This window comes from Lonchura striata, chromosome 4 (genome assembly GCF_046129695.1).
Source record: "Lonchura striata isolate bLonStr1 chromosome 4, bLonStr1.mat, whole genome shotgun sequence".
Classification (NCBI taxonomy): Eukaryota; Metazoa; Chordata; class Aves; order Passeriformes; family Estrildidae; genus Lonchura; species Lonchura striata.
The window spans coordinates 22969590-22984845 of NC_134606.1; the positions used below are offsets into that span (position 1 = coordinate 22969590).

Below are 15256 nucleotides of genomic sequence, written 5' to 3' on the forward strand. Positions count from 1 at the left end.
CCCGGGGCCCGCCCGCGGCGGGGCTCTGCATGAGGGGTGCCGCCTCACGCTCTCGCCACGGGCCCGCCCGGCCCGCGACGGGGCGAGCGGCTCGGGCAGGCATCTCCCGGGACGGGCGGGTGGGCGGCCGGTGGGCGAACCCCTCCGCCTCCACAGGTGGGCAGCGCACCCTTCCTTCGTGGTCAGCGGGGAGGAGGCGGCCCAAAGCCCACCCGCCGCAGCCGCCCCACCGGCAGCCTCCAGCCACGGCCCCCCCAGCCCCCCCACCGCCCAGGTGCCGCTCCGGCCGCACTCCCGCGGCCCCTCCTGAGGAGCGGCGGCAGCCCTTTCGCGCATGCTCGGCGCGGGCGCCATTTTGGTAGGGCCGGGAGTTCTCCAGCGGAGCGGCGGTGGAGCTCGCTGGGCCCGGCGCGGAGGGGGCGAGGGGTGCCCGCTGCGGAGATGGCCAACATCGCGGTGCAGAGGATCAAGCGGGAGTTCAAGGAGGTGCTGAAGAGCGAAGAGGTCAGAGCCTCTCCCCCCTCCCCCTGCGCGCCGCCGCCACCACCACCACCACCCTCCCCCGTGTGAGCGTGGGCAGCAGTGGACGGTGCAGGCGCCCCGCCGGCCTTCGCGGGGACCCCGCACCCCCCTCGGCCCCACCTCCCCGTGCCGGAGGTGGGCCCGTCCCACGGCATCTGGGAGGGGAATGGCGATTCCTGGGGAGACGGGGGCCGCCAGCCGCTGTGAGGAGGAGGAGGGGGCCGCAGGAAGCGCGGCGGCAGGGCCCGAAGAGGCTGGGCGGGCCGGCACCCGGCGAGGGCTGCCGGCGGTCGGTGCTCGGGAGCGCCGCCAGGCCGGAGGCCACGGGGCGGTGCGGGTGGGGCCGGCCCGGCCCCGCGGGGACCCCCGGGGACCCCCGGCACGCGCCCTCCCGCGTCCGGCCGCGCGGCTCCGGGAGGGATGCGTGAAGCGGACTGCGGAGGGCGAGGTGGGGTGCGTGATCCCACACATCCCCTTCGGCTGACCCCTTTGGCTCGCCAGTGCCAGAGGCTGCAGGGTACGGGTTTAATGTTTGGGGTTTTTTAGCGGTTGCTATTAAACCCCCATTTAGCTTCCCTGTATACAGAACTTCCTTTATCCCACTGCAGGCTTACTCACCTTTAGATGGATGCTTTTAAAGCCTCACTCATTTCAGTCATGTTACCTCGTTTCCTGATCAGTATGTTCAGAGGTATGTGGTAGTCAGTAAGAGAGGCTGACTACTTTCAGGGCAGCAGTAAAGAAGTTCTGATCAGTTTGGGTGAATATATAGCAGTATTTGCAGGGTTGCATCAATACAGCTTTTGCTGTGTCTGTGTCTGAGTTGGTGGACGTCAGCCAGATAGGTTTTAATAGTTGTGTCGTCATTGTCGTCCTACTTGGGATGATGTTGCAGGTTAGATCTTTGTGAAATATTAATGTGAATATGTAAATCTTAAAGGTGGTGTTCCAGAAATCTGGACGTATTCACAGAGAAAAAATTGAGAGAATAGTTTTTGAAAGGTGTTAATGGCTTAAGGAAAGCACGTTTAGGGTAGCAGTAGTTAATGTACTTTTAAATTGTGTGCTAACAACATTGTTGCTATACATCTTGAGCTAGCCCCTAGAAAAATGTAAGGGCCTTGTTTTACAGCTGCCTTTAGAGCCCAGGCTGATTTTGCCAAGCCATTGCACAGCAAATACAGAACTGCATGGAGACCAAGAGAAATTTCTAGGTGGATACCTTTATACCAATGTTAGAGAATGTAGACCTCATACCCCGTATAACCAGCTGATACTGTGGAAACAAAAAAAGTCTATTTGGAAATTTGGAAATGCTTTCTAAATGCTTCAAAACCATTTCCCTTTGCTTTATGTAGAAAACAAAAAAAGAAAAAAAAAACCTTAATTTAAGTAGGTTTTAGGGGAGGTGAATGGTAAATTTTCTTACTGTAAAGGTTGGATCCAGTGTGCACATTTTTGTTTATTTCTGTTTGTTTAGTCTGCAGGATTTCAGTACAGAATTTTGGAAATGGATATTATTATAAGATAGCCTTTGAGCTGCCTGAAGCTAGCCAGAAAAAGGTCATAATTCTTATAAAATTCAATTAATGGAATTTCAAAATCATAGTACAGCAGACTCTTGACATTTATTTTTCTTCTGCCATTGGCAAACTACATAAGTGTCATGATATATTAGTATGTATAAAATTGCTGTTTACAGACAATACTAACTCCCATGTCTTTAATGCAAAATTTCAGCATTACTCAGTGGTTATCAAAGTTGCAGGCAAAGTTTTTTTTTGTGAATGTTTATACATTCCAGGGCAGTCAAACTATGATGTCCTTATCATTGGGTGTGAAAACATGTGGAGTGGGATGATGAAAAAAGATCCAACTAAATACTACAAATGACAAACAAACAAAAAAAAGTTTTCTTACTAAAATTATTATTAAACCTGGTTTCTTCAAAAAGAAATATTTTTAATGAATGGCAATGCTAAGTTTGTTTTTTGGAGGTTAATAAGTCCCTCTCTGAAAGCAAAGTGGCTCACATTATCTGTTCTTAAATTATTCCTTATTTAATGCTTCGAACTACTTGAAGGGCACCCCCCCACACACACACCCCACCTTTTCCTTGTAGATATAACAGGAGCATAAATGCCTTGGAAGGGGGTAGGCACACAGGGAGAAAAGCACATAGGAAGTTTGTTCTCTGTCTTTTTCCACTACTCACTTTTATGCTGAAATGGATGATGGAACTAGAAATGTTTTTAAAAGGGAGCAGCTGGATCAGTTAATTCCTTCTGCATTTGAAGTACGTGTTGGACGTGCTAAATCCAAATGAAGAAAGAATTCTGTAAAGTGTGTTTATCCTTGCTATGGATAAGGATCTATGAATCCTTGCTACACAGGACTAAATATACTTTTCATATTACTTAGTACTTCCTTTTTCCTTGAATGTAATTTCTGGGAAATAACTAAAATATGAAATATGCTCTCTGGTTTACAGGAAAGAGATGAAGGATCTTCCATAGTTCTAAGTTGAATCTGGGACTTATAGTGTTTTTCAAAAGTATTTAAAGTCTTTTCACTCTTGAGGAAGAGAAAAGTGCTTTTGTACTGCTTGCTGTATTATTTGTAGTCTTGTTATATACATGACATTACGTTAAGAAGTATGGTATTGTTTATTTAAGAGATATCTGTAACTTTACATCTCTTAAATAGTTGAATTAAATAGATAAAACTAACTAAAGTTAGTTTTAGGGGTTGTTAGGAGTGCTCTCTAAAGTATGATCTTTTGTGTGTGGAGAAAGCTTCTGCAGTTCTAAGGTAGGCGAAGTATTGTGCATCCATAACAAAGATGAAATTTTTAAGTCTAGGTAGTAACTTTACTGGTTAATTATGTGTAGGCAAGGGATCAGATGTTCCACTTTCTCCTTGTTCTGTCATTTCATTAATCTGTTATCTTGTGGGTTTTATGGGTTGAAATTCTAAAGCTACAACATCTATGTTGAACAAAAGTATAAAGCTGCAGCATGATGGATAAACCAATGAAGAGGTGGAAGGAGAATAGGATCCTGCTTTTACTAAGTAGAAAAAAAAAATTAGTGAAGGTTAGCTGGTATTATTTTTAGATTAAGTTACTGGAATGCTGCATTGGGTAGCCAAATCCTTACCTGCTCTCTGTTTATAAGTAGCTATCTTATGACAGGGAGAACTTGCCTGGCATTTAATAATTAATAGAAACATATTGAAAGATCTTGTGGTCACTTAAAGACTGATGCCGAGACATGTTGTAATTGATCAGGTATGTTAAACATTACATGTGACTTGTTTGGTGTAATTTAATAAAGCATCAGTGTTTGCTTTGAAGAAATTATACTGTACTAGCAGTGAAGGATTCAATGTTTAATTGGCCATCCACTTTTTTTTTATCATGTGGAAATACAAGGTGTATTCTACTAATTGATACCTTTTGCAGTGAAAACTCTATTCTGCTATTGATGGTGACACACTGGGAAGCATAGCTTCCTTCTAGCAAGAAGAGAATTGCTGGTATATCTACCATGAAGTGTTCTTCTCTTACAAGTATCAAGAGACATTTATGGCGGGTAAATCCTGGTAGAGCTGAGAGTAAATTAAACTCAACTGCAATTATAGAGTATGAGTATCTTCATGATCAGATATCTGAAGTAGCAGTGTAAATTTGCAACTTGCTTGAACCCAAAACAGCATTCCAATGAAGATAGTAGGTTAACAACAAAAACTTCAAGTACTTGATTTCCAAGAAGAAAATTAGTGTTTGTTTCAGAGTCTGCTATGTGTTTCAGTTATTTACAGACAAAAGGGAAGGGAAAAATAGCTATAGCCTGCCATACCTTTCTTAGACTTGTAAAGACCTGGTGAGTGGCTCTCATGTTGCCTGTAGTGGTCTTGTGATTTATGTCAGTATATAGCAAGATACTAAGTAACATCTCTGAAAATGTTTATGCTGTTTGGAAAAGCCATAGGTATTTAATCTTCAGGCTCATAAAAACTTCATTGGTTTAGTTTGTTTATATTTGGCAGTCTTTGGGTGCTAGATACTGAATCCACTAATGTGGAAAGTTCTGGTTGTAATTGTACTTTAGTGTTAGTAGGATTCTTATTTTTCTTCCTATTTATCATGTAGAAGCAATGCAGGTATTTATAAGAATGAAATTTCTTTTATTACAGTTCCTGAGTCGGCAACATATATTTTTTAAACAGTATCCATTTTATGGTGATACATGTGCTTAACCTTTGAATTGTAAGAACAGTCCCACTAAAGTCAGTAGAAGTTTAGTGAGTGCAGTGGGATTGTTGTCATTGTTTAATTCCAGGGGGGCAGCTAAGTCCTGTGCACCTGCTCAGATGCCCCACTCCCCACAATGGGCTAGGAAGAATTGGAAAAAAGATAAAACCCATGAGTTAAGATAAGAGCAGTTTAAGAATTTAAATAAAGTAACATATAGTAAAAATAAGGAAAAGGGAGATTACAAAAAGAGAGAGAGGAATAAAGCTGGAGGAAGACAAGGGATGCCCAGTACAATTGCTCACCACCTGTTCATCTGTTCCAAGCTCATCCCAGCAGCAATCAGCAGCTCCCAGCCAGTTCCCCCAGTTTCTATACTGAGTGTGACATTCTATGGAATGGAACATCCCTTTGGCCAGTTTAGATCAGCTGTCCTAGCCATGCACCCTCCTGGCTTCCTGTGCTTGTGCTCGCTGGCAGAGCATGGGAAACTATAAAGTCCTTGACTTTGAGTAAGCTGTACCCAGCAACATCAGTGTGTTATCAACATTATTCTCAGACTAAATCCAAAACCCAACCCTGTATCAGCTACTAGGAAAAAAATTAACTCTGTTCCAGCCAAAACCAGGACAACTGTGTGAAAAAAGCTTGAGTGTTAAAAGGCATAGAAGTAAAAAAGGTGCAAATATAAGAACGTTTAAAGTTATTATGTTGGTACCAGCCTCTCAGAAGGTCTGCATATTATTAGAAAAGTGTGTGTGAGGAGGGTTTTAGCATGCTGAAGCTTGGGGCTGCTATGCAAAAAGGAATCTTAGTAGGCTGGAGAAATGAATGTCCTGGCAGGAACCATTTGAAGCTCAGCTAAGGTAGGTGCCAAGTCCTACACCTGGGAGGAAGTAACTCCATGCATCCATATATACAGTTGGGAGACTGGAAACAAAGCAGTCTAGCAGGAAAAGAACTTCATGACCTAGTGAAAAGCAAGTTGAACATGATGGTGGCAAGGAAGTGCAACCACATACTGGATTGCATTAGCAAGAATATAGTCAGTGGGTTGTGAAGAAGTGATTCTTCACCTCTGTTCTGTGCTTGAGAGAACATGCGTGGTGGTCTGTGTTCAGATATATACACGAATGAACTGAGCAGAAAATTGTCAAAGTGGTTAAGGGACTGGAGCACAAGGTGTGTGAGAAAACAATGAAAGAGTTGATGTTGTTGAGAGGGACATCTTCCTGTTGTCTATAAATACCTAATGAGAGACTCCTGAGAAGAGCTAGATTTGTCTCAGAAGGGCATGGGTATATGGTAAGAGGTGGCAGACACAACCTGGAACATGGGAAATTCTGACCAGACACTAGGGAAAAAAATTACAATGGTAGTAGTCAAACATTTAAGCAGCGTGATCAGCAAGCTTGCAGAATCTCTGTGCTTGGAGTTCAAAACTCAGCAAATTCCTAAACAACCTGCTCATATTGGACCTGCTTTGGGCAGGAGGAAGAGACTAGAAGCCATCCAGCTGTCTCTACCTGCATGATTACAGAATCGCTAGTTTAAGTTTGGTTTTTAGTTACTGTTTCTGTTTGCCAGAGAAAATATAAAAGGGTTCCCACTCAGCCGCCACATCTGGTAAGACCTTTCCCTGTAAACAAAAAAAAAAAATTTAAAGTAGACCATTTCTTTTTAGTTTAAGTTTTCATTATTTTATGACAATAATGAATCCTCTTCAGATTGGAGGCTGGGTTTTTCTGGTAGATGCACTGCTGTCAGGGTTTTTAGGTTGAACAAGTTCTGGTTTGAAACCCTGAAAGTATAACAAATACGAGATTTGTACTATTTATTTAAGCTTCATTTCTCTGAAATGTCAAGATTATCTTAACTTTAAAATAGTTATTTGTTAGATCTTTGATACATTGCCAAAAATAATTTTGTCTGCTGTGTTTTTCGCCATGCCTACAGTTTTAGGCAAGACAAGGTTTAGACCTGTTTCCTATAACTGCATAAAAAGAATAGTGAAATGCCGTTACTGTGCACCTTTGGTTTTCTTATTCCTATATGTGGGGTGTTGGTTATATCTTCTAGTTTGTATGGGGAAATAATAGAGAATGGTTCTGTACGTCTTTGCCATCAAACAAGTTTGTTCGTAAGTGGGAAAAAACTGCATGTTATTCTCACATCTGGGATGATCTTTCAGAATTATTAGATTATTTATAGCTAACATCCCTTTACCTGAACCATATAACTGTTTCTCAAGTTCAGTGAATATAATAGCAATGCCCTTTTAGGGTCAGTATTATATAGAGACTAATCAGTACTAGTATTAGGAATACTACTTAAGTCTGTGGTTTAAAATATACAATGTCAGTGATCATTTGACCAGAACTATGAGTTTCCCAAGTACTGGTAGTGGGAATATTTATGCAGAGAAGGCTCGATCTATTGCTTTCTCCTGTGTCAGTTGGTGACTTCTTTTATGTCATTGTGTATCCAGTTGGGTCCAGATTCCTAGTGAGTGGTCTGCATATCAGTTGGCAAAATCCTAAAGATTTTGGAAGTGGAAAACAGAAAAACTTAAGTCTGCACTGGAGTCAGACTCATTTGGTTATTTTTGGTAATGTCATAAAAACCTTAGGAATGAGAGCAGTCTCTTGTTACAGGAGTGGATTAGTCAGTTTAGAATGAGGGGATAGATTGTATTTGGTGATGGTACCCTTTGATAAAAACCCTCTATGGACCTAAAGCAGTGCTAAAAATTAGCCAATCCTTTACCATTTCCAGTCTTGCATTCATTTTTCTGTGCTTGTTTCCAGGAGTTTGGCTTTAATAGAAAGGAAGTGTACAAGTCCTAAGGTTAGTTCACTTTATGTAGTATGAGATTTAAATAAAGTTAACGTTTTATCATAGTAAATTTGTGTAAGTATAAACTGCAAGAAAGTGCTGGTTAACAGTCCAATGGTCTTTATTTTGCATTAAGCTAGTGCAAGTATTAGAGTAGTTCTTAAATTACTTACCTGTTAAGTGGTTTTTAGATTACTAGTTTCCATAATCCTAATAAGGACTGTTGTCAATATTATACTTCATCACTTTTACACTAATAATTGCTGCTGGTATTAAATTGAGAAAATGTTTTAGGTTAAAATTTATCATTAAGATGCAGGCTATCTTTTTGTCTTTGACAGGCTAAGTAAAATACCTGCAATTTAGATATAGAAGAGGAATCTCTTCAGCTGCTTTATGGCAAAGAGTAGGAATTTTGGCAAATAATATTCTATATGACACTCTAGGGACATTTCACAGAATCACTGAATATTCTGAGTTGGATGTAGTCCACTTCCGCAGTCTTGAATATGCTTGCCCTGAGTATTTAACAAAATAGTGTCTGCATAAATAAAGTATCTCTGTGAGTAGCAAAAATATCTTTCTTTGAGTACCAGATCTGTTTAATCTAGTATATTGCAACAGAATTCTGCTAAAGTAATTGCTCCTGTCTATCCTTCAAATTGTCTGCACAGGGGAGAGATACTGTGAATGTCAATGGCTACAGAAGAAGCTTCATTCAGTGTTATGCTTTATTGGACACTGTAAAAGTCAGTCCTGCAGTATAACTCCAGTTTGGTTATGCCACTGTCTGAGAGAGCTGGGCTCATCCTGAGTGTCATTCTTCTGTTGAATGGCTAATAGGGGCTGTCCTGTTTACCTTGTCACAAAACACATAGGAAATTAGTTGAATTTCATTATTTCATGATTTTTATTTATTAGTAGCCAGTATGATCAACAGTTCAGATTGGGAAAGACTAATGAAAGACTGTAAGTTTAGTTACTTTTAAAAAGGCAAGTTTAAGGTTACATGCCTTCAGATTCTAAATGCATCTATAGAGTGTTTCAGGAAGGGAAGAAGAAACTCAAACCCACAAATATATTAGTCTATATTTTACTTAAACAGGTATTATAGCTCATGCTGAAAATATCTCACTTCTTATTTTTAGCTGAAAAGGAACTGTGAGAAGGTATTTTTGAGTTTTTGTATGTTAGGATGTGTTACAGTATGGGAGGCTGTGATGGAATAAGGTAGCATGCATGAATGGAAGTCATGTGTTGTATTTTCTTCAGAGGCTCTTAGAGCCTTCATGGTATTTAGGTAAGCCCTTCCCCTTTGGAATAAGGATGTCCATGTGGGAAGCTACTACAGACAAACTGTTCTTCAGCTATTTTTGCTAGACTTCAAGCTCTGAGACTGTGAGTAAATTAGCATAATCAATTTAAAATAAACTGATTGCTGTGATTCCTTTATATGTAGAATTGCTAACCTTAATAGGGTAGATACATGGAATTTACTGCAGAGTCTGCATCAAATTGTTTTGTATGTTCATAAAATGACTAATTGAAAGAATGGTTCAAAATTATTATTAAAGCATGCTTCATCTGCAGGGTATTTCTTTTGAACATCAAAAACAGAACCATGCATAAAAAGATTAAAAAATGCATCTTTTTTTTCCCTCCTTTTTAGAAGGGAGCAGGAGTCCTTTACAGTATGCCCACACTGATGTCAATTATCTTAGTAGGCTCAGATCACACTTGGATAACTCTTGCACACAATTTATGCTCTAAGGTACTGTAAGTATCTTGCATAGCTTGGCACAGCCTGTGCAGGGCCCCTTAGAGGAGTACGGCAGAGTAGGTGTGCAGTTGTGTACACACCTTTCATGGCACAGCTTTACCAGTTTAACCACACTGTCCCTTAGTGGGACAAGCAGTGGCTGTGTAACTGCACTTAGGGCTTATTCTGGAAGAGCTGTGCCAGTTACACGTCTGGTCTCCCTGACTGATGCGATGGTTTTGTCAGAAATAGTTTAGACAGACACTAGAGATGAAGTTTCAGAATTCTCTTAACTAGTCCTAAGGCAGTTCCAGGAAGCAGTGTCACATTCCCCTTCCAGACTCATCTCTTCTTCCTACTTTTGTGCGCCTTCTCTTACTTGCAGTGTTCAGTGGTGAATCAAATCGGGTTGGGTTAAAATGAAAGGTCTTGCTAATATGTGTTTATTGCAGATGTTTACTATGCAGTTGTGTGAATGCTTACACAAAATCTTACCCCTTCCTTGACATTAATTCTGGGATCAGAAGGGAAGTAGGATCTTGGCCACTGTTAGACTGACTTAAGGTGCTGTGGAACTACAGTCTCTTAAGTGTTTTGGTGAAGTGATGTTTTCACAGCTGAACATTAGCAGGAATGGGTATTTACCTACCTTAAATTTTAAAAAAATTCTACTAAAACTTTGTGGTGCTCCAGGTCTAACTCTTGAAGAATGAAGATGGTTTTAATATTTGAGATGTTTTGTGTTCTGACAGGAAAAACATTGCTCAGTATTGTTCTTGTATATTATGATAAATATGAAAATTCTAGACTGTCTAATCACCAGTAATAGAGAATTCACACAGTATTCATACTTGTAGCTCCTTAGATACATTAAAATACAAGTTACGTATTAGTAACATTGTTTTTGCATACTATTTTTTTCATCTACTGATCAAAATACTATGTCACCTAGTTTTACTAGAACAGATGTAACCCTAGAAAATACATGTTAATATGGGGGAATGAAATAGAATGTGAAATTTGGTAGAACTTCCATGAGTGAAATTATAAGTTTAAAGAACATGGGGCATTTTAAGGAAATGCATTTCTTGGCATTAACCCTTTCTTGTCTAGAAAACTGCTCTTTAATATGCTGTTGACGGAAGTGTTTCTTCTCTTTGGCCTGCCGCAGCCACTGGATTGTTTCACTCTGGCGTTGCTCTGTGCTTTGAAGGTCAGCAGGCACTTGCTCTAGAATGTAGATGTGATCTGCTGATCTCAGCTGCTAGTGCAGCGTGTGTACTTCATAGCACTGTGGTAATTATGTGGCACTTCTGCTTCTCTTAATAATAACAGGCTCAGGATATGCACTTGATTTTTGGCTTTTAAGCTGGAGTGAGTCTGAAGGAGTATTTTGGGAGTATTGAACTATTCCCTCTTGCTTTGGTAGCTCTTTGAGGGGGTGGCAGTAGGATTATAAAACTTTTTTTTTTTAATTTGATAAGTTGAATTTGCCGTTTTGCTGCATGACGGTGCACTGCACTTTGCTTCCTAGTTGAGTGACACGTCTCTGTTTTCCTATTTCTTATTAACAAGGGAACTGAGTGGATGCAGTGTACTTACTCTGGCCTACTCTGGGGTAGCAAGGGGGTTATTGCCAGTTTGCCTCATGGATGAATCAATAATTTTTAATTCCTGTCAGAAAGATAAAGAAGTAATTTTATTTTGTTTCTGTGATTGGGGAAACAATTAGTGATTGAAAACTTTTTGAAATCAACAAAACCTCATTCACAAACTCAGTCCTTAGTTGACTTTGAAGATTCCAGACGAATTTTTCAAGTTTATTCCTCAATCTTCGCTGAAATTTTTGCATGTACATTCTTTAAGATTTTTGCCACTTCCTTAAAACAATTTCTTAATGTGTAAGGGGCTAGTCTTAAAGCCCTGAATGATTGCAGAGTTTAAATGCATAGCTGATTTTAGTGCAATGTTTATATGCATCATTTATCACATATATGTGTCTTTTCAGGTTAGTTTTTTCTGGTTTAGTTTTGTTTGTATATACACACATTTGTTTCTAAAGTTTTCTGAGTTATCTTCTGTAAAGCAAAGCAAATTAACAAAATAATAGTACTTGATCCAAAGTAGAGTATGTTCCCCTTGAGACTGAAGAAAATAACTTTATAAGACCAGTAAAATTACAGACTGTAGGTAATTAATTCCTGTATGGAATAGCAGGGTTTTTAACTTTTGTTTGGTTTGTGTTTTTTTTTTTTTGTTTTGTTTGTTTGTTTGTTCTTTTTGTTGATGGGGGTTTTTTTCCCCACATACAATGTAATTCAGAAGTAGCCACCAGGTTTTAAATTCCAGATCTAATTCTGTTTAAGGTGATTTTGTGTGTGTTATTTTTTGCTTTTATAAATCCTATTTACCATTTTGGCCTTTATACCTAAAGATACTTGATAGGACTTTGCACATGGTGTCTGACTATGTAAGGAGAGACAGACAGACCTAGAACATGCAAACAGCAGTTTGACACTACTTCATTATTTTTAAAATAACATGCTGAAGTTATTAGTATTGCTAATACACATTATTTTCTTCTTTAGTTTTGACACCAGTAGTTGAAAACATAGTATGTTTGCTAATGGATGCATTTTTGTTTCTGTAGAGTTAATTTATTATACAGGGATTGAAGATCTAATGTGAAGATACTGCCCTGGGGGGAGTAAGTAGAGCTGGTTGGTTCTAGGAAAACGTCACTCAAAACTTTCTGTATGTCGTCATCATCTGGTATTAAGTTTTTGGCTGATGTGGAAATTTGAGGGATTTATTTGGAGTTTGGGTTTGTTTGTTTGGTTTTTTTTGCTTCAACTCAAGAGAGTTCAACTCATGTCAAGACTGCTGGCTATGTAATTAAAGAAAAATTAATTAGAAGCATCTTATTCTCTCATTTTAGTTCAACCTTACCACTATCTGTCCATACATCACCAGCTCTGATAATAGGCATTTTTATGCTGATTGCTTGAGATTGATTCTCTGATAGTCTCCTTATCAAAGTAACTGAAGAATTTGGAGGCTTTTTAGAAGGCATAAAAAGTTCTGTTGTAATTATAATTCCTTTTTCTAAAAAAGCTATTTGCTCTACTTAAGTCTTTAAGAAGTAGACTTACTCAGGATCAGACTTTGAATATATCATTTTCTGCTTTTAGTAAATATAGTAAATAGTATTTTGTTTGTGAAAAATAAAATTTAGAAGAACAATGCAGTTTTTAGTAACTTATCTTAGTATGCTCTTTTTTGTTGATATGTAATGGTTTTGTCTGTTTTTTATGTCAAAGAAAACATGGATTTCTAAGAGTAGAGGTACTGGACTAGTGAAGAGGATAATAGGCCATGAAGAAATGAAAGAGGTTTCTAAAGGCAGGTTGAAGAAGAGAGAAGGAAATGGTATTGAAAGCTCAGGAAAAAGGTTGGATTTCCCGCAGAAAGCAGACAGGCCCTCAGATTGGGCAGGCCCTGTTTATTAAGGCCTGTAGACTATGGTGAGTGAGGAGAACAGAAGAGCTTGTTACCTGCTGAGAGTAATATTATAGTGTCCAGAGCTGCTCTCTGAAATTATTTTAGTAGAAGTGAAGATGTGTGTTTGTCTTCATAGTGGCAGAACTTACTCTTCACATTTTCTCGTGGAGTGAATTGTGTGTTCTATGCAAGGAAGTTACTCAGATATAAAATTAGACAGTATAAATCTGGATTTTTTTTTTTTTAAAGAGGGAGCAGGTGAAGACAAATCAAATATTATCAATCAATGGTTACTGTGATAAATGTGATTGAGTGTCCTATCCTTGGAAGATGCACACAGAATGACAATTCATGAAGGATTGATTCATTTGGGTTTCTTTTTAGAGATAAAGCTTTTAGTAGTGAATAAAAGAGCGTAATATGAATCTTCCCCTTTTCTGCATCATACTTTTAGATTAATCTCCTATGCCTGGGTATAGTTTTCACAAGGCAGAATAAAGTTGGTTAAGTATGATCATAGTCTTGCAGAAAGAATCTTAGCAGTTGAGTTGGTCTAAAAGACAACAAATCTTTTTACTAGACTGTTGTGTGAAATAAAGGATGCATTTAAAAATGGCTATGTGTAATCCATCTAGAGTATCAAGAAAGAAAGAGGGAATGGCATTATTCATTCTCTTGCACGATGCAAGGGGAAATTGTTGCATCAATTTTCCTTTCTCTCTTGTCTTGTGTTCTGTTTGTCATTTGGATTTTTTTGATCAGTCTTGATCAAAATAATTTTCAGGTGTGATAATGGAAAATTCTGCTAATATTTGACTTGTAGGTTTCTAGAAAAGGATTTTGCTGATGGATTTCTGGGCATTGCATTGTTACAGAATTCAGCTCTGAAATTATGGAAATAAATGCTGCGAGAAATGGCATGGCTCATATTTCAGGAATTGCTAGCTCAGTGATTTAGTCACTAAATTGTTACTGGATCAACAGGAGGTGATGCTGTTTTAGACTTGGTGTGGAAGTGTATTGAGGTCTTTGTAGAGCTGCTACTGGAAAATCAACTTGGGATGTGAAATCACAAGTTGATTCACAAATTCTGCACTAAGGTTACTGGTGTTAGAGAATTTTTAAAGACCACTATTGTTGGTAGAGGTGGAGGCCAGAGATTTATTCTGTTAGAACTGCTAAAATTAAGTAATTTCATCATACACAATCCTCATTAAAGAGAAATATTGTAGGAAAACACTCCAGATTTAATTTAATTTGACTAATTTGGTGCTGTTTCTCCAGGGATGAAGGATAAAGCAATACTTGTCAAGGTGAAGCTGAGCTGAACCTTGAAAAGTGTCAGAATAACATGAAAAAAAGGATCTTCAGATATATGAAGAAAAAATAATTTGGTATACAGAGGACATAGGAGAATTTAAGCATAAATACAAAATAAAGTAATCCCTGCAATAAAAGAGTGCAGTATTGCCTGCTGTGTTTCCTTAAGGTGCTGTGCACAGCAAATAAGGACATGGAGACCATTACAGCTGTAGTAATAGAAGCAATCATCTCAAAGTGGGGAACCAGGATCACTGACTCTTGGAAGAAACTGATCTTAGTGACAGACTGTGTGTTTGATTGCTTTTAAACAAATACATGAAGTTGGGAAGGATTTGTTGTGAAAAACAGCAAGTGTGGTACTAATTGAAACTGAATATGAAGGAGAATATCCAGGCTGCTACAAGAGTGTGTAAGAGGTCACTGAAGAAAAGTAGTATGCTAAGTAAAAAATGAAGTAAGCTGCAGCTTGGATTAACCATAGATTGTATCATTGAAATTCATCCTGTTTGCTATTAGTACAGTCCTCTAAATTAAAAGTTATTTGCAAAGGACAAGAATGCCTGCTGTCCTTTGTGAAGTTTGCCAGGTGATGTGGGCAGAGGGAGAGCAGGAGAAACATAGATGAGGTTGGAGTGACTGCAGTACCTGCACAGATAAGTTACAGTGATTCACCTGTATTGGTCATTTAAACCAGTGTGCTGCTTTGGGAATGAAGACTTCATGCACAGGGGCAGTACATCTGACAAAGCACTGTGCAGTCAGTGGGGAAGACAAAAACTTCTGCAGGAATCCTTCTGGGACTCTTATCACTTGATCTGAGCCTTGTGTCATACTGCCCAAATAAGACGGATTTTGTCTTTCTTAGTTTATGCTGGTTGTGATGTATCTTCATTGAGTGCAACAGAGTGTTCATGGCACAGATTCTGAGGCATCATCTAAATTTGTTTGTGCAGGGCTGGTTAGATGGTCATGGGGCATAGTAGAGAACCTTTTTTTAAAAATCATTATGGTGAGATTAGAATTTCAGCTTGTTTAAAGCAAAATTAAGGCTGGAAAATCAG

The 15256-nt window shown here is 39.2% G+C and overlaps 1 protein-coding gene across 1 annotated transcript in view; it reads left to right on the forward strand.

The window, feature by feature from the left end:
• Window positions 1-271: 271 nt before the first annotated feature.
• Window positions 272-15256, forward strand: part of UBE2K (ubiquitin conjugating enzyme E2 K) — a 42679-nt gene continuing 27694 nt past the window's right edge. Inside the window, exon 1 of the mRNA XM_021533193.3 lies at window positions 272-504. Within this exon, the coding sequence (XP_021388868.1) occupies window positions 442-504 (63 nt within the window). The 5' untranslated portion in view covers window positions 272-441. The remainder of the gene's footprint in view (window positions 505-15256) is intronic.